This window comes from Protopterus annectens, chromosome 3.part1 (genome assembly GCF_019279795.1).
Source record: "Protopterus annectens isolate FY-2018-M chromosome 3.part1, PAN1.0, whole genome shotgun sequence".
Classification (NCBI taxonomy): Eukaryota; Metazoa; Chordata; order Ceratodontiformes; family Protopteridae; genus Protopterus; species Protopterus annectens.
Window position 1 is genome coordinate 65,334,023 of NC_056732.1, and position 27,972 is coordinate 65,361,994.

Genomic DNA, 27,972 nt, shown 5'->3' on the forward strand with positions numbered 1-27,972 from the left:
AGACTGGCCCCACCAACACTGGTACCCACTCCTATGCAGTCTGGCAGCAGTGCCACCATGGCACCTACATCAGACCCTCTCCCTGCTGTCCCAGCAGGAGTGACAGATTTTGCATCCTCAGCTGCAAACCCTAAACCTAGCAGCCTGGCTTATTCCCTGAATACACCACCAGTAACCCTCAGCAAACAGGTGCTGGACGTCATCCTTGAGGACAGAAGGCCTAGTACTAGGAAATCGTATTCAGAAAAATGGAAAAGATACTGTTCTTGAAGCCAGTCTCAAGGAAAGGACACAGCCGTGCCCACTTTACCTCAAATCCCAGATTACCTAGCAGAGCTGCTCCACAAAGGCCTATCCTTCTCTTCTATTAAGATTCATGCCTCGGCCATCTCAGCTCATTATAATACTGAGCCACGTCTCTTTTCTCACCCTCTGGTCAAACAGTTCCTGGGAGGAGCTAACAATTTAAGATCCCCGAGGAGAGCTCCCAACCCTGCCTGGCACCTTAACTTTGTACTAGAGAAGCTCATGCTTCCCCCTTTTGAGCCTGCTGCTATAGCACAGTTAAAATTCCTCTCTTGGAAAACAGCCTTACTTCTAGCCATCACTTCAGCAAGAAGAGTGTCTAAGTTATAGGCACTGATAGCTGTGGAATCCTTCATTATTTTCCATGCTAACAGGGATTCCCTCAGGACTAACCCATCTTTTATGCCCAAGGTGGTATCCAGTGTGGCTCTAAACCAATCTATCCATTTACCAACCTTTTTCCCTAATCCTCAGAATAAATGGGAAAGGATCCTGCACTCTTTGGATGTACACAGACAACTCAGGTTCTACCTTGACACGACTAAGCCTTTCAGAAAATCGGACCAGCTGCTAGTCAGCTTTGCTACAGGAGCAGAGGGCAAGGCCATTTCAAAGCAAACCATGTCCAAATGGATAGCACACTGCATCCATTTCTGGTACAAACACCATGAAAAACCTACCCCACAGGGGATCAGAACTCATTCTACTAGGGCTACCTCAACCTCTACAGCATTTCTCAGGGGAGTCCCTACCAGGGACATCCTGGAGTTCTGTACACACCTTCACCAAGCATTACCACTTACCTGTCTTTTCTAAATCCAGAGTTGGATTTGCTGCAGCAGTCTTACAAGGCCTGCTAGCCAGCCCTTCTATTACTTGACTGCCTCCACCCTTCCTCAGCTTTGGGAATCAACCCGTGTGTGATGACTGCAACAGTGAAACACGAAGAATATAGTACAGTTGTGTGCACTTACCATAAATGTAGAGTTCGAGTGTATTCACTGTTGCAGTCCTGGTTAACCTCCCTCCAGCCGCTGACTCTTCTATGCTTTCTACCCATCCACTTTTTGGCCATATCTTATGGCTATGGTATTTACTTTTTACTGGAGGTGTTCCACACCATGTAATTGCTTCCTATTTTGGAGGCTCCTGACATTTGGGGCAAGAAAAACAGATGTAATGGCATTTGCTGCATGTTTTATACCCCTGACGACCTGACGTCATGGAAGAGGCGACAGCATCTGACGCAGAAATCCCAAGACTCTGGTATTCGGGCCGATTGAGGGCTACCTGCAGGCAGATAACCCAAGTGTGGTGACTGCAACAGTTAATACACTCGAGCATCTACATTTATGGTAAGTGTATACAATTGTACTTTCCTGTATGCCTTTCCTCTCTTTCTGCTAATATCCAGGGTACTTCTGAAGATTCAGAAGGAATCTCCCAAGTTCATTATGGTGACTCTATTCTGGTCCAGGCAATAGTGGATGTTCATCGTGTTTCACTGTTGCAGTCATCACTGTAGGGTTCTTCCTGCCGGCAGGCAGTCCTCGGTCGGCCAGAATCCCAAAGTCTGGGTCTGGCGTCAGCTGTTCAGTCATGCTCCCTGACGTCAGAGCGCCAGGAGTACAAAGCTGCCAGCTGACGCCATGTTCTCCAGTCTTTCTTGCCGTGCGGTGAAAGCAGTTCGCAAGTGCCGGTCGGCTGACTCCTGATATTTTTTTGTGCTTCAGTCCGAAGACTTACTTCTTCTTCTCAAAGCTAAGTACCCCGTTGGGGAAACTTTTTTCTTGCTCCAGTCCGATGTCAGAAAAAGTTAATAATTGCATTTCTTTTGGGAAGCAAATACCTCATAAGGATTTCCATTCTTACTGTATTCCTTGTTTAGGCCCTGACCACGACATAGCTAGTTGTTGGTTTTGTGCTAGATTTAACCAACGTACGATTAAGCGGAGGTACGATTTTGCTTTTCACTACTTTGGTAGGCGATTTAATTATAAAATGTCGTTGGACACGCTTCCGACTACCGGAGTTCACAAACGACGCAAGGATAAGGACAGGCCTCCAAGGTCCAAATCAGATGACATTACACAACCAGAGCCAGCTTCAGGTTCGGCCGTCATCAGTGAGGTGCTTTCGCAACCCCTGTCGTCGGCCATTTCAGAATCGATAGCCGAAACGGACTCCCACGAGGAGCCAACTAGGCCTTTGAGCACTCCAGCTGCGGGACCTTCGGACAATGCTCCCTCGGATGGGTCCGGAGCCGCTGTGCAGGTATCGGCTTCCGAGGGGGTTTTCAGGCCTACACAGCTTCTGATAAAGGCAAAACCCAGGACAAAGACAAAGACTCCTTCTAAATCTAAGACACCAGCCCAGGCCTCTTCTGATCCGGGACCCAAATCACAGAAACAGTTACTTAAAATGGCGGAGGACTTGCTAACCATGATTAGGGGTTCACATCCCCCTCCAGACAAAAGGCCAAGGCAAGAGTTGGATTATGAATCTTCTGATCAGGCATCTATTTCTTCAGTGTCTTCCTCTGAACAGGAATATTCTTTCCCTCCTTATGAGGATTCTGATGCTGAGGAATCTATTCCATCAGCTTCTCCCCCTGAGGATTTTTCTTTTGGGGAAACTTTACATGACATGAGGGAACATTTTCACTGGGAGGGACAGGAGTACTCGGAATCTAAGAGAAGGCTCAGGGATTTCCTTCTTCTTCCCCAACATAGACCCCTGGCTATTCCTCCTATTTTGGATACTGTGGATGATGCTTTTTCCTGAGGCTAATTTAACTCCTGACTCCTTTCCTCCAGCCCCTGCTAAGCCTGGCAGATATTACAGGGTCCCTGACTCCCACCAGTTCCTTTACAAAAATCCTACAGCTGATCCAGAAACCATTTCTCAGAGTCCTAAGGGGGTTAAGGCTGCCTCTGCTAAAAATCCTATTCCGACAGATAAGGATTCCAGAGCTTTGGAGAGATGGGGCAAAAAAGTGTATACTTCTGCTACTTTATCGATCAGGGCTTTAAATTGCCAATTTCATATGCTAAAATATCAGCAATTTCTACTGTCTGTTATGAAACAAAAGTTAGGTACCATTTCTGCATGTGCAGATAATAAGGAATTACATGATTTGATGCATGCTACTGAACAAGTGGGGAAGCATGGTTTACACTGTGGTTTTGATGCCTTGGAGGCTTCTTGCAGGGCGGCTGCCTCTGGCACAGTCATTAGAAGACATGCTTGGTTAAAGGAACAAAACTTACCTGATCAAGTGAAAGCAAAGTTACTGGATGCTCCTGTTCAGCATAATGTTTTGTTTGGGCCTAAGGCTGAAGAGGTGATGAAGAAAATGGAGGATAAGGCAAAATCCATGCAAACGGTTAAGGATTTCTTACAAGTTCAGCCTCCTAGATTTAGCAGAAATTGGCCAACAAAAAATTGGCCTTTTCCCAGCTTGGACAGGTCTCAGAGGGGTAGATATAGGCGCACCAGAGGGAGGCCTAAAAAACACAGACCTCTTACAGACCTAGACAATGGAGTGCTTCCACCTCCAGGGGTGGAGAGGACAGACCTCAATCATATAGAAAACAGGCTCAATGACTCCCCCTGCATGGCTCCAGGAACTTCTCTCCTGGATGCCCCTCTAGGAGGAAAACTCTCTCTTTTACAACAAAATTGGACTTACATAACCCAAGACAAGTGGGTTCTGGATGTAGTTTCAAGAGGATACAAATTCCACTTTCATACCTTGCCAAGACCAAACAGATGGCCAGACCTACCAAAACACCATTGGTCCGAGGCATTAAACCAGGTGGGATCCCTCATGGCTATGAGGGACATAGAACTGGTTCCACAATCAGAGATGGGGCAGGGCTTTTACTCAAGGCTCTTTCTAGTTCCCAGAAAGCAAAACTCTGGATCTGTCAGTCTTAAATACTTTCCTGGAGATACCAAAGTTCAAAATGCTTACTCTGCAGCATCTCCTACCAATGTTGAGCAAAAATGCATGGATGGTGACACTGGATTTAAAGGAGGCTTACCTACACATCCCTATCAGACAGGAGTGCAGAAAATACCTCTGGTTCAAGGCCGGCTCGAAACATTACCAATTCTCTGCGCTGCCCTTTGGCTTGTCTACTGCGCCCAGGGTCTTCACCAAGTGCCTGGCACCAGTAGTAGCTTATTGCAGACTCAAGGGTATTCAAATTTACCCTTATCTGGACGACTGCCTTATTCAAGCAGACAGCAAGGATGTTTTACTCCAGCACCTGGAATTTGTTCAAAATCTTTTCAAGTACCTGGGATTCACTGTAAACATAAAAAAGTCAAATTTGACCCCCACACAACAGATAACTTTTCTGGGTGCTCCTTTAAACACAACAACCCAGATGGCATTTCTGACATCCGAAAAACAACTACAGCTGGCTTCAACTTTCAAAACCTTGGCTTCTATAACTCAGCTAACTGCAAGGAAATTCCTGCAGGCTTTGGGTTACATGGCCTCCTGCATCCTTCTCATACCAAATGCAAGACCACATATGAGAAAAATACAATGGTATCTAAAAAGTGTATGGTCCCAGCATTGCCACAGTCTAGACACACAGATTGCTGTCTTGCCTTGCCTACAAAAGGAATTCCATTGGTGCACCATGGCATGTCTTCACAACAAAGGCAAAGCCTTCAGTCTACCTCCAGCCAGCCAAGTGTTAACCACGGATGCTTCGGATTACGCATGGGGAGCCCACTTGCAGGGAAAGGGTCTGCAAGGTTTTTGGACAGAGGATAAGAAGCACCTACATATCAATTTAAGAAAGATGTTAGCTGTTCAGAATGCCCTCTTGGCTTTCAGTGATCTTCTACAACCAGGACAACTACTGATACGAACAGACAACACCACAGTTATGTGGTACATAAACAAGCAGGGGGGCTCACATTCCTACCCCCTTTGCAGACTAGCCATGACACTATGGAACACAGCACTAGCTTGCAAAGTGGATCTACAAGCTCAGTTCCTGCCAGGGAAACAAAATACTTTGGCAGACAGCCTGAGCAGGAACCTGTCAGACCCACACAAGTGGATGCTAGACACCCACATATTCAAGACAATTACAGAAGCCTGGGGCTGCCCGGACATAGATCTATTTGCATCCCCCCTCAACCACCAGTTACAGATTTTTTGCACAAGGACTTTTCACAAGCTAGCATGGAAAGTGGATGCACTATCATTCAGTTGGAAAAACCTCAAGTGGTATGCCTTTCCACCACTACCTCTTCTGCCACGGGTGTTATTAAAGATCAAGCAGGACAAGCCCAAGATGATGATTCTACTGGCCCCAAATTGGCCTCGTCAATTCTGGTACTCAACACTGAAGAATCTGTCTCAGGAACCTCCTTGGATTTTGCCTCAGATTCCCAATCTATTGTCTCAACACCAGGGCCAGGTTCTGCACTCTCGTGTCAAAACTGTCAGCCTGGCAGCCTGGCGAATTCAGGATCTATGATTAATCCTCCCCTTCCCAAAAAGGTCATGGATGTTATCTTAGAAGCCAGACGGCCTAGCACTAGAAAATCTTATGCAGGCAAATGGAGGAGATTTTGCACCTGGATGCATGCTCAGGATTCGGATCCTCTCATTCCTAATATCATGTTACATAAGGGTTTATCGTTCTCCTCCATAAAAATTCATGCCTCAGCTATCTCTGCACATTACAATACAGACCCTCCACTCTTTTCGCATCCACTTCTGAAACAATATCTACGAGGAGCAAAGAATTTAAGGCCCCCTAGGACACCACCCATACCTGCCTGGGACCTCAACTATGTTCTGGAAAAACTCACTCTGCCCCCTTTTGAGCCTGCTGCCACAACTGATATTAAGTGTTTATCATGGAAGACAGCTATCCTACTGGCTTTGACTTCAGCCAGGAGAGTATCGGAGCTACAAGCACTCATGGCTGTGGAACCTTACATTATTTTTCACCAAGATAGGGTGTCTTTAAGGACTAATCCTACTTTCATGCCTAAAGTGGTTTCCAAAGTGGCTTTAAAACAAACTATTCACCTGCCAACTTTTTTCACTAATCCACAAAATAAGGGGGAAAGGATCTTGCATTCCTTGGATGTACACAGACAACTTCGTTTTTACCTGGACAGAACCAAGGATATCAGGAAAACAGAGCAACTGTTTGTTTCTTATGCAGCAAACTCCCAAGGCAAAGCCATTTCAAAACAGACCATTTCTAAATGGATTGCGCATGGAATCAGATTTTGTTACTCTCATCATGGAAAGCAAATCCCAGGAAAAATTAGGACTCACTCTACCAGAGCTGCTGCTACTTCAGCTGCCTTTCTCAGGGGAGTACCTACCAAAGATATTTTGGAAGCTGCAACTTGGAGTTCAGTGCATACTTTCTCTAAGCACTATAATCACCCTCTTTACTCTAAGTCTAGGGCAGGCTTTGCTTCTGCAGTCTTGCAGGGCCTTCTAGCCGCCCCTTCTTCTCTATAACCACCACCCCTTATCTCAGCTTTGGGATTCAACCCTACAGTGATGACTGCAACAGTGAAACACGATGAACATAGTACAGTTGTGTACACTTACCATAAATGTAGATGTTCGAGTGTCTTCACTGCTGCAGTCTGGGTTACCCTCCCTCCTGTCCCCTCTTATACTTTCACTAGTGTGCTTACCTACTTCACCTTTCTTCTGAGGTGTATTTGCTACAGGCTATAGGGTTTCTGGTTTGTTATTTTTTTGGTTTTTACTATTGGCCTTCATTTTTAGGCACCTGACATCTGGGGCAAGAAAAACTGAAGAACATGGCGTCGGCTGGCAGCTTTGTACTCCTGGCGCTCTGATGTCAGGGAGCATGACTGAACAGCCGACGCCGGACCCAGACTTTGGGATTCTGGCCGACCGAGGACTGCCTGCCGGCAGGAAGAACCCTACAGTGATGACTGCAACAGTGAAGACACTCGAACATCTACATTTATGGTAAGTGTACACAACTGTACTTTCTCCCTACTTTTGGAAATGGCCAGAGGCGGTTATCACAAGCTTCCTCACAGACTGGATCTACTCGCACAAGAATAGGGTGTTTGATGTACCCAGTTGTAAGTCAGCTTCAGTTGACTGCTTCAGTGATATGGTCTTATTTCCTTTTAGGCACATGCTTACTGAGGACGTGCATCAGGTACTAATGGAAGCAAGAAAGCCTGCTACTAGAAGATCGTATATTAGCAAATGGAAAAGGTTTTCTAGTTAGTGCCAGCAGCATAACCAGCACCTATTCAGGACTAGTTGTTTTCTGATTTTGCAATTTTTGTGTGAGGTACTATCCTATGGCTTTTCTTATTCCTCTATCAAGGTTAATTTATCTGCCATTTCAGCATGTCTGCACATTGATTCCTCCTCTTTCAATGCAGTTTTATGACAAAAAGGTTTTAAAAGGGGTTTTGCACAATAGGCCACCAAATAAACTGGTGACCCCTCCTTGGGATCTTAATTTTGTGTTAGAGAAGCTAACACCTGCTCCATTGAACCAGCTAACCTGGCTGACTTCAGGTTCTTAACATGGAAGGCAATTTTTCTTATTGCTCTGAATGCTGCAAGAAGAGTATCTGAGTTGCAAGCTCTTATGGTGCATCAGCCATATCTCATTTTCCACAGAGATAGGGTTTCTTTGAGAACTAATCCTTGTTTTAAGCTTAAAATGTGTCCGAGTTTACTTTAAGCCAAACTATCCGTATCCCTGTTTTCTTTCCTGAACTTAAAAATGAGGGAGAAGGGATACTCCATCCCTTTGATGTCCACAGACAGCCCAGGTACTATCTTGACAGGACTAAGTCTTTCTGATCGTTGGATCAATTGTTCATTTCTTGTGCAGGTAAGAGGAAGGGACAGCTTCTGACAAAACAGACTTATTTCCAGTTGTCTAAGGCTGTTACCTTTTGTTATACTAAGTATAACAAAACTATTCCAGGCAAGGTCAAGGCCCACTATGTTAGGGCCTTGTCTTCATCTGTGGCTTTTTGGAAAGGGGTGGATTCTAGAAGCATTCTAGAAGCTGCTACTTTGTTCTTTATGCATATTTTACAAAACAGTATAAGCTTGATTGCATCTCTAGGTCTAGGCTTTGCTAGGACCATTCTTCAGGGGCTCCTGGACTATTTTCCTTCCATCTCCCAAATGTAGTAGGCTAGGGTAATCAATTCACATAGCCTAGGCTACTGCAGCAGTAACTAGTGTGATGAACATAGTGCAGTTGTGTAACTAAGCTTACCATAACAGTAGATGTTCAAATGATCACTGCTGTAGTCTCCCTCCATTCCCTTTGTGTTTTGGTTTGTGTTTTATGCCAATCTTTGTACATTTATTTTATTTTATTTTTGTTTCTAGCATTATCCTTTCAGCGTTTAGTCTCCATCTGTCTGTTGACAGAAAAGCTGTTAAGGCTTGTCACCCAAATTTATCTTCTAGTATTCTCAGCTCGAACTGCCTGACAGTTTTGCTGTGTGGAAGGTATCCTGAAGCTTTGTAAGCTTGACCGACTTTTGCATCCTTGGCACCTTAGCAGGATAAAACTCATATAGCTAAGGCTGCTGCAGCAGTTGTTATTTGAATATCTGACAGTGTGGTGAGTTTGCTTGCACATCTGTACTTTCAACTTGTGAGTCAGGAGTGCTACCTAATCAAGTCCAACAACAATGTCTGCTGTATGGCACCTACACAAACAGTGCAGGACAAAGATATTCTTCCTGGCAGAGAGGTAGTGTGCATCTTGTATCGAGCAGGTCATTGAGGAGGCATCACCTTTACAGCATTTCATATGTCTGTGGAGGGGAGTGTACTGATGGTCTTGCTAAACTGTTCCTCCATCCTTTTGTAAATATTAAGAGTTCCTATTGAATTCCAAAATCACAAACTAAGAAATACTTGCTACTGGAAGCCAAATAGTCCAAAACCAAGCCATAGGAACTTCAAATGTTGTTCAAAAAGTGTAATACAATCCAGTAAAAGTGTAAAACAGGTTTAAGCCAAGAAATGCTGTAAAATCCAGTAAGCGTATAAGCGCTTTTGTTTTAAACCCTTTAAAACTTCATCAGATACAAGTTGTAACAGTTCTAGAGCCATTTAAGTAAATTTCATTGGTCATGTGATCCTTTTGAAATTTTAAAGCAGCATTCCCCTATTATACGCATCCCACAAAAAAGTATATATTGTCATTAAATTCATGCCCTAGTATACACGCATACTAGGGCATGAATTTAATGACAATATTATAAGTATTTCTTAGTTCCTATTGAATTGTTGACAGCTTAGGTTGTCGAATGCTTAATCATCGACACCTAAGCATTGAAAGCTTACAATAATGAACGGCCACATCATCAAATTCTTTCCTCTGGGGGTGTGAGGGGGGGGGGTGAAGCCACCCACTATGTTTGGGTGTGTTTATTTTGTTTATGGACGGCCACCCGAATTCTTTCCCGAGGAAAGAATTCAGTGATGTGGCCGTTCGCTATTGTTAGCTTTCACTGGTTAGGTGTCATTGGTTTAGGATTCGACAATCTAAGCTGTCGATGTTATGTTCTAGATACAAATATTAGACTTACAGTCCAGATTACCATTGAGGAGACTAAGCCAAATTCACAATTGCCCCCCAAGACCCGTCTGACTAAGGAAATTGCTCAAGGTCACATTTTAGGCGAATGAAGCCTGAGGGAATCAAACTCTGTACTACATGAGCTGCAACTCACAGCCTTAACCCTGTGCACCAACTAACAGTCTTTTGGTCAGAATCATCATCTTATGTAGTACCCCAGAGTGTACCCATTTTGCCCCATGGAAACACCCCATTTCTCTTTGGTCTAGAAAGGCAGGAAGTAATTCATAGTGGATGCTTTCTCTCTTCTGTGTCAGAGGAGATTCCCCTATTCCTTACAACCATTTCTGTGCTTAATTGCAAAGTTCAGGCAAGAAATACCAGTGTTCATCTTTTTTTGTCCTTAGTGGATCAGAAGGGTATGGGTTCATGCACTCGAGTTTTTGGCAGTACAGGAAGTCATCATGATAAAAGCCAAGACTATTACACTCCTGAAGGATGACAACAGACTCCACCTCATAGAATAGCTCCAAGTTTAGATACTTGACTTGCCTGGATGTTGCAGCAAGGTTTTTTAGTGTGAATGCAATTGTCTTGAAGACTTTTGCTTGCTAATTTAAGTTTTCTAAGCAAGATGTTCTCCACCTGGAAAGACAGCTGTGCTTTACTACCTAAGTTGATCAGTTTACAAGTTGTTTTGATGTATCTCAAACACCTTTATAACTTGGGCCTTAGTTATTCCATGGTCAAGGTCCATTTATATGGCATTCTGTCCTTTGTGACCTTGTGGAATGCAGTAGTGTGGCCAAGCTCATGCTAGTTGAGGCATTTCTTAAAGGTGTTCATCTCTTCCTTCTTTGGAAGAACCCTTATTTTCCTTTGGGCATGAATTTTGTGACTGAAGGCTGTGCCATCTTCCTTCTAGCTTCTGATTTTTGTGTCTGTGAAGCTTGTCCTTTGGAAGATGCGTTTCTTTGTGGCCATCATCTCAGCTGACAGAATTTTGAATCTTCATGTCCTTATTTTTAGGAAGCCATAGTTGTACTCTCAGAAAGTTCACATAGGACTAAAACCATGTGTTCATCCAAAAGCATTGCTAAAATATGGAAACTATTCCGCCCTCCTCATTATTTTCTGTGGTGAGGTAGAAACTATGAGAGAAACTACCATTATAGGTTTGTAGGTGTGTACTAGACTAACAAAACTACGAGGGTGTTTTTAAGCCTAGCCATGCATCCCAAATCTCTGACAAGTTCTGGTACCAATGATAAGTGAAAGTAAGGGCTTGGGAGATGAAACATTTACATGCAGTTGCCTGGGAGATGAGCAGTTTACAGTCTGCAGAAAGCACCAAGTTTAACAAACCAAAGCCGAAACTGGTCTGTTCTTGTTTATTTTGTGGTTCCTTATATGCTTAACTAATTAAATTAGTTTCACAGCTCACAGTTGCTGGCTTCTTTTCTTTTTTCAGTTTACAGTCTGCCTATATCCATTAGAGACGTAGGTGCCAAACCAGGGATGAATTTTCTGTCCCCCATCCAATTGTCAGAGTTGCACTTTAATTAGGTTAGGAAGGAACTCTGCTTCATGTGGCTGGGGGAACCTTTTCCAAAGAAGGACTAGTCTCTGGGATACATACCTGTCTCTCTAGCATGTCCTAATTATATCACAGGTAATGTTTAAGTCTTTAGACTGGGTAATTCTGGTGCTGCTTGTTTTATGGATGTGCATGAGGTCTATCAGGTTGGGGTCCAGCAATGCCTTATATACCAAGCATAGATCTCCCCTCAGTAGCCTGTAGGAGACAGAATACAGTGATAGGGCTTTGAGGTACATACCAAAGGGGAGATTATACTCAATGATAGGTCTAAAGAGTGCTGAATGTAGTGGAACAGTAACCTCCTTGGACCTAGATGTCATACCTGTGTTTATAGGTTACACAACACAGAATGATTTCCTCACTACTGTAGACATGTGATGGTTAAAGGCTAGATTACTGTTTGTGTGTCCCCCCAAGTCACTGACTACTGGGATTGACTCTGGGTGTGTTGTCTGTATGATAGTTACCAGGGGTGGATGGCCTGAAGGATATTGTTATGCATTTCTTAGCATTTAGTTTTAGTCCATGGTTTTGACCCGTTATTTGTTTGTGTAAGCCCATCCTGGAGAACATTAGTGTCAGTTGGGGATTCTGTAACTGCTCCTAATTTGCAATCATCTGCAGATTTGGTCAGCTGGAGGCACTTGACATTGACTTTTGCTTCAAAGAAGTAAATGCCAAATAGGAGTGGTCCCAAGACCGATCTCTGAGGGACTGTGCTTGTGAATAACCTCTTTGTAGAGGCAGACTCCCCAGTTCTAACGCCTTGGGTCCTGTCTCTGAGCCATCTGACTGTCCACTGGGTGACATAAGGGTTATATCTAACTTCTTGAGTTTATCAGCAATGCCCGAGTGGGGTATTGTCAAGTGCCCTAGGCCAGGTCACGGTAGAGAATGTGAACTGCCTTTGCCGTCATCCCTGAATTTGGTTACCTTCTGAAAGAAATCCACCACATTGAGTAGGCATGAACTGCCCTTGATGAAACCAGATTTGGTTGGGTCTAATGTTATGAGGTTTCCTGTGTCATTATTGATCATTTCCATGGTAATTCTTTCCAGGGCTTTGCATATGAGACTAGTGAAACTTGTGTGTCTGTAGATTGCCACCTTTGTGCAGAGGGATGAGGGTTACTGTTCTATATTTGTGAGGCATAAAGTCTGTTTGGAGGCTATGGTTAAATAGTGATTCCAGAGGGCCTGATAGGTCATGTTTCATGCTGTTTAGAAGGCATCTTGGTATATTGGCAGGGCCCATCAATGCATTGTTCTTGGTCTTAGAGAGAGAGCATTAAGGACCTGTTTCCTAGTGAAAGTAGGAGGAGTTGTATTTTATGGTATTTCCTAAGGGGAGGTTGAGGAGAAAGGGTTAAAGTTGGAGCTGAAATTTTCAGCCAGGTGGTTTGCTATATCTTCTGACTTAATAAAGTTGGCTGTATTAATAATTACCTGTTTAGAGTGTATAGATAAGGGTTCCTAAAAATAAGACCATGAGTTGATATTCATGGCAATGCATTATAGTATTTGCTCGCTGTTTGTGATTTACTATTCCCAGATGTGAGTCGTGACTTTTTTTGCATTTGTCTTTTCAGTTACTTGTGAACAATTTTTTGTCAGCTTTAAACATTTAGCCCTGGGCACACCATTTTTTTCTTCCCTGAAAGAAAAATGAGTGTTTTTTTTCCTTGCTGATGTTTTTTGGACAGCACAGCTATTCATTGTAATGTCTTCCCGTAACATCACTTTGACGTCAGTGTCAGTACATCCCTGGACTTTTTTTTTTTCTTTTTTCCTGTAATTTGTAACTATAGATCTCTAGTTCTGATTGCATTTTATGCTTCTGTGGCTTACATACTGCACTGTACATCTTTCAGTAACAACAAGACTTCTAAGTCAGTGTCACTGTATCTCTGAAGTTCTTTTACGTTTCTGTCATTGGTAACTGTACTTCTCTGAGTTTATATGCTGTACTCAGCATATCTGCTGCGTATATTTTTATGGTGATCTGTATTTCCCTTTCAAATGATAGATGTGTGGGTGAAGTAATATCCTTTGCAGACTTGGAGATGTCTTGTGCAAAGAGTTTCTAAATATGCTTTGCTGTGTTTTGTATTCTACTCCCACCTGGTCGACTTTACCACAGATTAATTCTTGGAATGTTTCATATCCATGCAATCCATGCAATGTTGTAAAAGTTTCTTTTCTGCTGGAACATACATCTTGTGCATCTGTAAATGTTGATGACCAGTGGATTACTTGTATGCTTTCTTGTAGGATCACATTTCCTGTACCATTCCGACTTGTGTCAACTTGCAGCAAAACTGGCTTATTCACATAATAATACTTTAATACTCACACACCCGTGACTAGTTTTTTGAGCATTTTAAAGCTGTTTTTTTTCCATAGCTCCATTCTAAAGCTGGAGTTCGCTGTTATAGTATCTTTAGGCATGGTTACTTTACACATATTAGATGTAGAAACCTCAAGAATGTTGGTTTATCTTCTGGCTTTGGCATTAATTTAGTTGTTTGGACTTTTTCTGGATCATGTTTCAGATCCCCTGACATTAGACTGCGACTGTTGTTTTCAGATTTGTCAGTTTCACTTTACATTTGCTATTATTTAATTTGAAATTATGCTGTCTTAATCTGTTTAGCAGCTGTATCACGGTCTTGTCATAGTCTTCATATTTCTGACCCCACACATTTATGTTTGCAACACCTTCTCAAGACTTCGGTGACCAGTGACTAATCTCTTTAGAACATTTCTGGTGCTGAGGAAATACCAATTGGAAATCTAAGGAATCTGTACCTTCCCAATAGCATGTTCAATGTATGCATTTTGGAGTGTGTGTCATCTGTCAAAACCCCTCATTTGTATCTAGTACTTATAAAAACATATTGTACCCGAGAGTTGTTCTGAATATATGCTTCTGACTTGCTGCTTTCTTGCACACACACTAATGTTTGCAAGGCTGAACTTGTATGTTGTTACTTCTCACATTTTCACCTACTCAGACTTTTGCTTCAGTTTTTTTCAGCTTTCCCAGACTTTTGCTTCAATGTAAACCACGAAGAAAGAAAAAAAATCAAATTTTCAAGCCCTTAACCTCTCTTAAATCACAGCAAACACACAAAACTATGTACACTTTCCCAATAAGATGCTTCCCACCCTCCAAATAGGAACAGTTGTCCAAAATTAATGCTTGCAGCTGCAGTTGTTACTTATTTTAAAGTTAAAGTTAATAATGCTTAAGTGCATGTTAGAGCCTATGTTCCCACTTATATACACTGCTGCCTGTTCTCTCTGTTCCACTCCCAGATGTGAAAAAAATCATGTTTTCAGTAAATATTAGCTTTTAGCCTTAAGAAAAAGTGCACTGGCAAAACCTCTGAATAAATAAACTGATGAGGGTAACTATTCACACACCACAATTTCATGTATCCATTATTCTCACTGAACTGCTTGGCAATAACTGTTTAAAAGTTTTGCACTGTGTAGCTTTCACTAAGAATACAGAATTTAGACCTCTCATGATTAATTATATGCTCCTGGAGCCTACTTGCCTCCAACTAAATCTGGGCTGGTGGAAGAAAACAGCTAGTGACTTTGCAAGTGCAAGAAAGAACTCTTGTCAATTTCACTCAATCACATTATTCAAATCTGTCATGATTAATTGCTGTCTGCTGCACACTCTTTCCCTTAGATTCAGAAAGGGTTAATACAATGAGGAATCCTTGACTCAGAATGTTAATGCATTATGCTAATCCTTTCCCATTTAGAGGCTACTTTATTGCTGTGTTTTTAGCCCTTGTAGAAGCCTCAGTGTGGAGAGTGGTCTCTTGGGCTAATCCATGTGGCTAAAGCATCAGACTTGGGGAAGTGTCCAATGATAATTAGCCACTTGCTATCTCCCAGAAATGGCCACAGCTCCAATTTGCTTAGCCAAGCGAGTCAGAGAAAAAAAATGACCACCATTAGTACACAGGCACTTTAAATCCCACGCAGGTACTTGCTGGGCAGGTACTTTTCTCAAAGACTTGGAGGTGTGTGTATTTGTATGGATGTTTGTGTTGTATCTGTAGGGGCATGAATGACACTGCATGTGTGTGTGTGTGTGTGTGTGTGTGTGTGTGTGTGTGGGGGGGGGGATACCTTTGCTAAGGCAATGTATAGGCACTAGCCCAGTCATGTTTGACAGAGCTAGTGTTTGATTTAGAGAAACGGTAATGAGCTGATAATGAGATCTTTTTCTTTATAGCCATACCTAAGAGTGAATCACATTTTCTTACCATCGTGCCAATTTACAAACTCACAGTAGGCAATTAGCGCAAGCAGAAGATTTTATTCAGTCATGGAGCTTGTCTGTAATGAAATGCAGGTGCTAATGGGAAAGGAAAATGGATAGTAACTGCAAATGCAAGAAAGAAGTACCATTTTGCATGCTTTTCATCATGTGCTCTTGCTTTTCAAGCTCAGTTTGCCTAAAAATGTGTATATAACTTAAACTAAGGACATCAATGTAGACATCTAACTTCATAAAATAAAGAAAATTAATATGTTTTAGATCGGAGAGTGGTGATTGGAGCAGATTTCAATAGGCATGTTGGTGAAGGGAACAGAGGAATGAGGATGAGGAAGTGATGGGTAGGCTTGGTGTTAAGCAAAGGAATGCAGAAGGTCAGATGGTAGTGGATTTTGCAAAAAGGATGGACATGGCTGTGGTGAATATGTATTTTAACAAGAGGGAGGAAAATAGGGTGACATACAAGAGTGGAGGGAGATGCACACAGGTGGATTATATCTTATGTAGAAGAGCCAGTCTGAAGGACATTGGAGACTGTAAAGTGGTGGCAGGGGAAAGTGTAGTTAGGCAGCATAGGATGGTGGTTTGTAGGATGACATTGGTGATCAAGAAGAGGAGGAGGAGTGTGAGGGCAGCACCAAGGATCAAATGGTGGAAATTGAAAAAGGGTAATTGTGAGGTGGAGTTCAGGGAAGAGTTAAGACAGGCACTGGGTGACAGTGAAGAGTTACCGAATAGCTGGGTAACTACAGCAGAGATATTTAGGGAGATGCCTAGAAAGGTGCTTGGTGTGACATCTGGAAAGAGGAAGGAGGACAAGGAGACCTGGTGGTGGAATGAGGAAATACAGGAAAGTGTACAGAAAAGAGGTTGGCGAAGAAGAAGTGGAATTGTCAGAGAGATGACGAAAATAGACAGGAGTATAAGGAGATGAGGTGCATGGCAGAGAGAGAGGTGGTGAAGGCTAAGGATAAGGCGTATGAAGAGTTGTATGAAAGGTTGGACACTAAGGAGGGAGAAAAGGACCTGTACCGATTGGCTAGACAGAGGGACCGAGCTAGTAATGATGTGCAGCAGGTAAGGGTGATAAAGGATAATGAGAGAGAAACGTACTGACAAACGAGGAGAGTGTGTTGAGCAGATGGAAAGAGTACTTTGAGGGGCTCTGATGAATGAAGAGAATGAGAGGGAGAAAAGGTTGGATGATTTGCGGATAGTGAATCATGAAGTGCAGTGGATTAGCAAGGAGGAAGTAAGGATAGCTATGAAGAGGATGAAGAATGGAAAGGCTGTTGGTCCAGATGACATACCTGTGGAAGCATGGAGGTGTTTAGGTGAAATGGCAGTGGAGTTTTTAACTAGATTGTTTAATGAAATCTTGGAAAGTGAGAGGATGCCTGAGGAATGGAGAAAAAGTGTTTTGGTACCGATTTTTAAGAATAAGGGTGATGTGCAGAGCAGTAGTAACTACAGAGGGATTAAATTGATCAGTCACAGCATGAAGTTATAGGAAAGAGTAGTAGAAGCTAGGTTAAGAAGGGAGGTGATGATTAGTGATCAGCAGTATGGTTTCATGCCAGGAAAGAGCACTACAGATGCGATGTTTGCTCTGAGAGTGTTGATGGGCAAGTACAGAGAAGGTCAGAAGGAGTTGCATTGTGTCTTTGTGGACTTAGAGAAAGCATATGACAGGGTGCCTAGATAGAAATTGTGGTATTGTATGAGTAAGTCGGGAGTGTCAGAGAAGTATGTAAGAGTGGTACAGGATATGTACGAGGGTAGTGTGACAGCGGTGAGGTCTACGGTGGGAGTGATGGATGCGTTTAAGGTGGAGGTGGGATTACATCAAGGATCAGCTCTGAGCCCTTTCTTATTTGCAATGGTGATGGACAGGTTGACAGACGAGATCAGACAGGAGTCCCCGTGGACTATGATGTTTGCAGATAACATTGTGATCTGTAGTGAGAGTAGGGAACAGGTGTAGGAGACCCTGGAGAGGTGGAGATGTGCTCTAGAGAGAAAAGGAATGAAGGTCAGCAGTACTAAGACAGAATATATGTGTATGAATGAGAGGGAGGATAGAGGAATGTTGAGGATGCAGGGAGTAGAGGAGGCGAAGGTGGATGAGTTTAAATACTTGGGATCAACAGTTCAGAGTAATGGTGAGTGTGGAAGAGAGGTGAAGAAGAGAGTACAGGCAGGATGGAGTAGGTGGAGAAGAGTGTCAGGATTGATTTGTGACAGACGAGTACCAGTAAGAGTGAAAGGGAAGGTCTACAAGAGGGTAGTGAGACCAGCTATGTTATATGGGTTGGAGACAGTGGCATTGACAAAAAGGCAGAAGTCAGAGCTGGACGTGGCAGAGTTAAAGATGTTAAGATTTGCTCTGGGTGTGACGAGGGTGGACAGGATTAGGACTAAGTATATTAGATGGTCAACCCAGGTTGGAAGGTTTGGAGACAAAGCCAGAGAGGCAAGATTACGTTTGTTTGGACATGTGCTGAGGAGGGATGCAGAGTATATTGGGGAAAAAGATGCTAAGGATGAAGCTGCCAGGTAACAGGAAAAGAGGAAGGCCTAAGATAAGGTTTATGGATGTGGTGAGAGAGGACATGCAGGTGGTTGGTGTGACAGAGCAAGATGCAGAGGACAAGAAGAAATGGAAACAAATGATCTTTTGTGGCGACCCCTAACTGGAACAGCCGAAAGAAGAAGAAAAACTATGTTGTAGATCTCTATATAATATGATCAATCCAGTTTTACACCCACATTCAGGAGTCCACATCATAAGATTTTATGAACTTTAACTTGCTTCTGTCCAGCTCTTCGTATGTTGCTACAAAGTAAAGCCTGTTTACTTTACAATTAAGGACAGATGATCTCTGGCTACCTCTTTCTATCTCATCCTTCTTATTGTAAATACTTGAAACATATCTGTAGCAAATGTATTTAACTTACTAGAGATTCACTTACTAATTGTTAACATCTTTCTTGTATGCATATGCTTTATAAGCTCATTTGAATAGCTACTTAAAGATGATTCTATTTTTCCCCAGTCTTTTGTCTTATTACTTTACATATTTCTTATTTCTCACTTTTTAAAACACTTCCAAGTGTATTTGATTAATTTCTCCTCTATATTGCTGGAAACTGTTTCTTGTATTAAAAATTAACCTTGAACTGCTCTTTGCTGCACAGCTGGAAAGGTTGTTTCTAGCCAGAGCTTTTTCTTCCTTTCTAATTGGTTTTCACTTACTTTCTCCAGTTTTCTTCTTTTATGGCATCCAGGCAGTATAATTCCTAGCCAATAACTTAAGTTTATCTAGATTTACTGGCTTTTTTAACAGTTTTTTTTTTGTTTTCCACACTTGGTGGACTCTAATCATTGTGCTACTCAGTAAGCAGCCATCTTGGAACCTATTTACCTGTGTTTTGATTAACATATTGAAACAATATTTGAACATAATTTATTTGATTTGGGGTACTTTATCACATCACTGTTTGGGTAGTTAAAATCCCCTACAAGGATTGTATTTTCATTGACTTTTTACTTTCAGGAATTTAATTAGGAATTCTTCTGGTTCTGTAGGGGACAGAGATGTTGTAAGATAGAGATGTGCAAAGTTATATTCAACACCTTTATTAATTATTATATGAAGAGTTTCTCCATCCAAGTTTTTTTTTTTTTTTTAGCTTTTGCCTTTTATATATTCTTTTACATTTTAAAAAGACTGAGGCACTACCACTATCTCGCATAATGCAACAGTGAATGCAGCTATACTCATATTATGCATTTTGTATAGTTTTATTGTAGTTAAGTAATAGCAGAAATATCTACAGTCAGTTATGTTTTTTTACACATTGCAGCTCTTTTAGAGGCTAGAACTCTGAGTATGAGTCATATTTAGGAAAAGCAAACGTATCCAAGGTATTTTTTGCATGACAGTGTTGAATATTTTATTTTGAGCTATCATTTGTGTTATTGTTTTTTTGTGTATATCCTACCAGGTGAATTAAAAAAAGAAACATTTATTCTGAATGGAAAACATTATGTGACAGTAAAGTCAGTGATCCCAGAAATTACACCAGTGATAATTGGGTATGTTTTTCTGTTACTTTTGCTCTTTAGGTTTTCTTTTTGCCACTAAGTAATACAATCCTCAGTTGTTTTAAAGATGGTTCTGTCTTTGCGTGGGAAAGCGACACACTGCACTGTAAATACCAGCTGCCCATACCCGAAGAAGTAACAAAGATGCCTTACAAGACTTTTGCAGTTACCAGGTAATGTACATTGCCAGAAAGAAAGGTAATTTTTAAACCTATTTCCTTCTTCTTTGAATTTCCTCCATTCCACATTTCATGTATCCATTGTTTTACTGTATTTCAACACATATTCTTTCTATACTTTAGTCAGGAAAAGGACATTCACATGGTTGTGATGCTTATGTTGTCTCCCCTGGCTGGTGGACAGCTTTTTCTTCATAATACATTGACACAGCTGAACCCAGTAGATATTCACAGAGATCACATTTGACCCTGTTTCTGTAGATGGCACTATAAGATGCTGTTGTGTAACAGTGGCCCATCCTTTCTGTTATATATATTTGGTATATGTAAATAAATGCTAATGGAAGGTGGTATGTCTGCCACCACCAGACGTAGTGTGCTGTTTTGTTGTATTTATTATTGTTTCATCAGTAGCACCTGATATGTAATGTTTGCGTAAACCTATGAGATTTTGTTAGCCGTTTGTTGTCTTACTTTATTTATATTTGTTTAGCAGTAACGTCTGACTGGGTATAGAACCCCTTTTTAGCAGAGCCCCAGGGAGAAAAGTTCCTTTTACAATGAATATACATGAAGCAAAATACAGGCAATATACATTATATGTTTCATGTATTTAACAGTACTGCAGGTTATGTTCAAGTGTTAAACAACATGCAGTTACACACCTATGTAACGCATTAAAGATTTTGTAGTAACTATGCACAATCTTTATGTATCTAGCACGTGTATTTAGTAAACATGTACAGCCATCAATATAAAGCACATAGGCTTATGTTGAGGGATATGCACATGAGTTGGTCAGTGTTCCAGAAGGCCGTTTTGGTAAGTACAGGGGGAGCATCAGAGGGCATAGATTAGAACTGTCTTTCGGCTTTTCCCGGTTAGGGGCCGCCACGTGGAACTCCGGTCTGCTAATGATTGGCAGTAGATTTTTACGCGCTGGCTTGCCTGGCCTAATGCACAACCTTCAACGAAGGAACATCCATTCATGCATGTCGACACACAGAAGACGCTCTAACTGAGAATCGAACGTGCAACGTCTAACTGTGAGGCAACAACGCTACCGCAGCACCACCACTGCAGTATAGGGCATAGATTAGAACTAAGGATTACAAATACATTGTATGTAGCAAGCAGGTGTGGCCAGTGTAATTCAGTGTATTAACAGTGATTGCCACTGGTACAAATTATAGCTCATTTTTTTATCTAATACCATCATAGTGTGTTGTGCAAAGTGACCATAGAATTGTATTTGATAAGATAATATAGCTAAAGTGTTGGCTTGGGGAGGAGCAGAGGCAGATCCAGTACATCTACAGAAATTGTTAAACTCAGATTTGAAAGTGGGTAGATTGTTCATAATTATAAACATGTTTTGAATTGAATTCTTTATTTTTGAGATGGTTGTTAAGTAAACATTATCACTATCTGAGTTTTAGTTTTCTCTATGAGGAGAAGGGGTTCTTAGAGTGGAGGTGCCAACTAGTGTAGTTAAAATGGTATTTTTAGGCTGGGATTACTGTTGGGTTTGTATACTAAATAATAGGCAGTAATTAGTTGAGAGTATTCGATTATTTATTGTTGGAGTTCCAGACAGTTGAGGTTTTTGAGGGATGTATACTGGTGAGATCTTTGCAGTTGGTTATTGGCAAATTTTACTGTTTTGTTGTAGGTTTGTTTTAGCTTTAGTTGTATTGAAATTCAAATGGTGTTTGAATATTGGGGATGTATAATGGAGGATTGGGAGGAGAAAGGTGTGTTCCTTGAATGACTTGTTTTATATGTTTCTAATTTCAGTCTCCTCAATAACCACCTTTAATGGTATAGTTTGAGAGACTTCTTTTGCCTCAGTGTTGTTAGAGGAGGAAGTGTCAAAGGTGGTTTTGTGTGAAGATTTTGACCTGGGAGTAAAGAGAAGTAGATTTTTTTTGTTTGCATTAAGCAGCAATTGGGAGGTTGTTGGCTAAGATTCTATGGAGGAAGAGGATTCCTGTGTGAATTGCTGAAGGAAACCCTCCTTCCCTAACAATCTCCAGAACCAGTCAGGTTTAAGTCAGTTGTAAGAAATTAACATGGTTTCCCCTGTGTTTAGTATAAGTTAATTCAGAAGCTTGAATTGGCTGTGACTGTTATTAAATCCAAGTTAAACTCTACTTAATTATTTAATTGTTTCAAACAGCTAAGGGTGTTGGCTAACAGATTCTAGTCTTATATTTGTTATGTTTTTCTTTACTGTTTTACTACTGCAGGTCTTGGAGAAATGGCAGTTGTAAAATAGTTCTATTGTAACCTTTTTTTTGAATAAGGGGTCATAACAGTAATTTACAGTGTTTCAGTAACATATGGGTTTTGTACCTGCACAAAACTCACACTGACTGCTTTCCAGAACTCAGAATCCCCTTCTCTGACTCTGTCATGGGAGGGGGCTTAACTAATCATCTGTCAGGGGGAAGCCTAACCTCTGTTTACAGAAAGTCAGTTATTCAGGCTTTTAGTGTCAAGGAGGAAAAACAAGAAGGACCAGAAGCAAGAATTGCCTGAAACCAACCAATTTGCAACCACAAAACACCAACACAAATAAAAGCCAAGCAGTAACACGAGGATGGATGCTATCAAACTGTATGCAAAATAAAGGGGGTGGTTGGTGGGTGCTGCCACTGATGCAGTGTTAAATTCAATTATCTACTGTTACAGCTAAGTAGGGCATAAACAACTGTACTATGTTCGTCATTCACACTACCTCAGTGGCATATTGCAGATTCCCAAAGATTACTCTACGTAAGAGGAAGAAAGAACCCCTGGAGAATGGTCCTCTCAAAGTCTGCTCTGAAACTTAAGAAATAATCCAGTTTGCAGTGCTTTGTAAAAGTATGAACAGAGGACCAGGTTGTTGCCTGCAGAATGCTTGTAAAGTCCATTCCTTTACAGTATACCACAGAAGTGGAAAAGGCTGTGGTAGAATGTGCCCTAACCCAGCCTAGAGTAGATTTACCACAGTGGGAGTAACAAAAAAAAAACAAGGCCAATAGCAGAAGACAACCAACAAACAGTAATTTGCTTAGAGACAGGTTGACTCTTCTTAGCCCAAGAATAGGAAATAGCTGTAAAGCTTTCCTGAAGAGCTTAGTTCTGTCAAGGGTGCTGACCTGAGCTGCCTGTGCACATCCAGGGAATGCAGAATCTTCTGTCTCATGTTTTTAGATTCTGGAAAGAAAACTGGGAGATTAATGGCTTGATTCAGGGTAAATTCAGAAACAAAATTTGGCACAAAAGAAGTATTAGTGTGTAAAACAACCCTGTTCTTGTGAAAAGTCAGATGAGGTCGGCGTACCATGACAGCTTGAAGCTCAGAGACTCGCCATGCAGGTGTTTATAGCAGTAAGCTTTTCAAAGTGATGAAACCCAAGTCATCCTGAAAGGCTAGTTCAAAAGGAGATAAGGTCAATTTTTCAAGAGCAAAGTTGAGATCCCAAGGAGGAGGAATTTGCTTTTGAGGGGGTCTCTAGTACAGTACTCCTTTCATAAAGTGTTTGACCACAAAAAGAGGTAAAAGAGGAGAATCCATGGGGCAGACCAGCTGAGATGGCCGCAAGCTGCACCTTGATAGATGCATAAGATAAGCTATCATTGAATAGCTCACACAAGTATTTTTTTTTTAAAACCAGAGGGGTAAACACTATACCGGGCCAATTAATATTAGTTAGGCACCACCTAGAAAACTTCTTAAGTTTTGTAAACATAAGATTCTCTAGTTACAGGTTTTTCTTGCCTCCTTCAATACCTGCACATTCTCATGGAACAAGTACCTAAACGGTATCAAGATAGAATCATCCAGGTTGTCATTAGCAATTGCTCTATGTTGGGGTGAGCAGGTACCCCTGATACTGTGTGAGCAGATCCAGAATGTGAGGAAGTTTCTGATAACTGCCCTTGGCCAGTTTTATTACAAGGGAGTACCAACTTTGCCTGGGTCTAAAAGGGAGGTTACCACAGTAATCTTTGGTAATTATTTCTGAGTCTTCAGAAGTACCTTTGGTAAAAGTGGAAGGGGTGGAAATGCATAAAGGAGCATTCCCATCAAAGGGAACAAGAATGTTTCTGTCCTCTGAGCATGGCTTCAAGGATGTCTTGAACAGAATTTTTCCAGCCGTCTGTTTTGAAAGGAGGTGAGCAGAACTATTTGAAGTGTTCCCCACATCTGGACTAAATCATTCAGACGTCTGTCATGAGTTTTCACTCATGGGGGTCTGTTCTGAATCTGCTTACTCTGTCTGCCACTAGATGTTCTTCATTCCACATTGCTGCAGTCCTAACCATTGGGGTAGTCCGCTGTCCAGTCGGCCCGAATACCAAAGTATATGGCTGACGTCGGTCAGGGCGCATTAGACTGACGTCAGTACGTCAGGGTACTAATGCGCATGACCGGCGTCATATCCTCAGTCTTTTTTGCCGCATGGTCCGATGCAGAAGCAGTTTTGCGAGTGCAGGTTGGCGTTCTGAAATTTTCTGAAGTCGGAGTTTCAGACCGAATCAAAGTTGGCTAAGTACCCCGTTGGGGAACATTTTGGTTTTTTCTTGCCTCAGTATTTAACCGGATGTCAGAAAAAGTGAATAACTGTATTTCTTGTGGGAAACAGATACCTCATAGGGATTACCATACCTTGTGTATACCTTGTTTAGGGCCTGAGCACGACGTTGTTGGATGCCGCTCTTGTGCTAGATTTAACAAACGCACTATTAAGAGACGGTTAGACTGTGCCAGGTTAGTGTTTGGGAAGCGTTGTAATTATAAAATGCCGTCGGATGCTCCGACGCCCGCTTCGTCCAAAAAGCGCAAGGACAAAACAGTGAAGCCTAGGGTTGATGAACCGGCAGTCCCGGACGTCGGTTCTTTAGAAGGCTCAGTGGAGCCAGAGGTTTTGCCAGGAGTTTCTTTGGAGTCTCAGGCTGAGACTTTACTGTTACAGGATGTGCCTTCTCAGGAGGTAGGCCAGGCTGAGGGGGCTTCTCAGGTAACTGTTCTTCCCTCTCTTCCCAAGGTAGTTAGAGCCTCTCCTTCTGTTTCTAAAACTTCTTTGAGAGGTAGGCCAAGTTTAGCTTCAGTGGGGGCTTCTCCTAGCACTTCAGGTTCTGTGCCTAAGAAACATATGCTTAAAATGGCAGAAGATTTGATTACTATGATTAGAGGTTCTATGCCCCCTCCTGATAAGAGGCCTAGGGTGGAACCTGAGTTTGAGAGTTTTGAACAGTGTTCAGAGGCTTCTGAGTCTTCTGCGGAAGACTTGCAGGAGTATCCTCCTTATTCTGATTCTGATGTGGATGATTCCACTCCTACAGCTTCTCCTCCTGAGGATTTCTCATTTTCAGAGACTCTGCATTCCATGAGGGAGCACTTTAAATGGGAAGACCAAGATTACTCTGATTCCAGGAAAAGGCTTAGGGAATTCTTGTTTTTACCCCAGCATAGGCCCTTAGCTATACCTCCTGTGTTGAATGTGGTGGAAGATGTTTTTGCAGAGGCTTCCCTGAACCCTGATTCTTTGCCTCCTGCTCCTGTTAAACCTGATAGGTACTATAGGGTGCCTGAAGCTCATAAGTATCTTTTAAGAGTCCTAGGGCAGACCCGGAAACTGTTTCTCAGGGACCTAAAGGTGTTAAGGCCTCTGTTGTTAAAAACCCTGTTCCCACTGATAAAGAGGCAAGGGCTTTGGATAGATGGGGAAAGAAAGTGTATACTTCTTCCACTTTAGCCATGAGGGCGTTGAATTGTCAGTTTCACATGCTAAAATATCAAAATTATCTCCTTTCACAATTGAAATCTAAGGTGGATGCTTTGGCGGAAGGTATTGAGTGTAAAGAGTTGCTGGATTTAGTTCATGTGTCTGAACAAGTGGGTAAGCATTCTTTGCAATGTGGTTTTGGTGCTGTACAGGCCTCCTCGAGGGTGGCTGCCACTAGTTCTGTTCTTCGCAGGCATGCCTGGTTGAGGGATCAGAATTTAGCTGAGCATGTTAAGACAAGGATTTTGGATGCTCCTTTACAGTCTGATGTGTTGTTTGGTTCGCCTGTGGAAGCAGTTTTAAAGAAAATGGAGGACAAAGCTAAGTCTATGCAAACTGTTAAAGATTTTTTGCAGGTGCAGCCACCGAAGTTTAGTAGAAATTGGCCTACTAAGGGATGGACATATCCTGCTTATGATTCCCAGTCTAGGGGTAGGTCTAGACGTGGTAGGGGCAGAGCTCAAGGTTCTTTTAGGCCTAGAACAGGGAGTTCACCTGCTCAGACTTCTGGTGAGGGCAGGGGTCAGTCCTTTCGTAAACAGACCCAATGACCTGCCTTTTCAGCTGCCAGTAGATTCTCGTCTGGCAGCTCCTTTGGGAGGAAGACTGTCTCTTTTCAAAGAAAATTGGGATTTAATTACTCAAGACAGATGGGTGTTGGATATCATTCACCACGGTTACAGGTTTTATTTCCATACATTGCCCCCTTTCAAAGGCATGCCAGACGTTCCTCCTCCACAAAGGAAAGAGGCTCACAAGCAAATTTCTCTGTTACTACAAATAGGGGCCATTCAGCCAGTCCCTGTATCAGAAAGGGGCCTAGGATTTTATTCTCGCCTGTTCCTAGTACCAAAGAAGGGGAACACGTGGAGACCAATTTTGGATTTATCTATCCTCAACACTTATCTGGACATTCCCAAGTTCAAGATGTTGACGTTACAACAGCTTTTACCTCTGCTGGGCAAAGATCACTGGATGGTAACTTTAGATCTCAAGGAAGCTTACCTTCATGTGCCTATAAGACTAAGTTGCAGGAAGTATCTGCGTTTCGAGCTGGAAATTCTCATTATCAGTTCTCTGCATTGCCCTTTGGCTTATCTACTGCCCAGAGTATTCACAAAGGTTCTGGCTCCAGTGATAGCTTACTTCAGGCTAAAAGGAATTCAAATCTATCCTTACTTGGACGACTGCCTGATTCTGGCTCAAGAAAAGGAAGACCTTCTACAGCATCTGGAATATGTTATAGCAGTGCTAAGATGCCTAGGGTATTCTGTGAACGAAATAAAGTCCAGTCTAGTACCCTCTCAAGACATGTGCTTTCTGGGTGTGAGACTGAATACAGCAGCCCAGATGGCCTTTTTAACCCCGGACAAACAAAAGAGTCTATCCCTTTACTTCCATCAACTATCTCATCAGTCCGTGCTGACTGCAAGGACAGTCCTTCAAGCATTAGGGTTCATGGCATCTTGTATTCTGGTGCTTCCCAATGCCAAACTGCATATGAGGAAGCTGCAATGGTATCTCAAAATGTATGGACACAGCACTGCCAGGATTTGGACACTGTCATTCAAATAATACCTTGCCTTCAAAAGAATTTTTGTGGTGGGCTCAGGAATGTCACCTAAACAAGGGACTCTCTGTGACCCGGCCAGAGGCGAGTCAGATTTTAACGACAGATGCCTCGGACATTGCTTGGGAGCTCATCTAAATGGAAAGTGGATACAAGACAAGTGGCCTGCCAGACTACAGCATCTACATATCAACATGAAGGAGATGTTAGCAGTCCAGTTTGCATTAATGGCTTTCAAGGAGTTACTTCTTCCAGGGCAGGTGTTGATTCTAACAGACAACACAACTGTCATGTGGTACATCAACAAACAAGGGAGAACACATTCTTATCCTCTATGCAGGCAAGCAATGATTTTGTGGGAGAGTGCGCTCAGCTTGCAACTAACTCTTCAGGCAAGGGTTCTGCCGGAGCACAGAACTCCTTAGCAGATGTGTTAAGCAGACAAATCATGGATCCCCACGAGTGGAAACTGGATCTTCATGTATTTCAGAAATTGACAGTGTCATGGGGAACTCCAG

At 42.2% G+C, this 27,972-nt stretch overlaps 1 protein-coding gene across 1 annotated transcript in view; it reads left to right on the plus strand.

Moving 5' to 3' along the window:
• Positions 1-27,972, plus strand: part of TBC1D31 (TBC1 domain family member 31) — a 1,335,355-nt gene that overhangs the window by 203,056 nt on the left and 1,104,327 nt on the right. Inside the window, exon 5 of the mRNA XM_044066576.1 lies at positions 19,947-20,098. Within this exon, the coding sequence (XP_043922511.1) occupies positions 19,947-20,098 (152 nt within the window). The remainder of the gene's footprint in view (positions 1-19,946; positions 20,099-27,972) is intronic.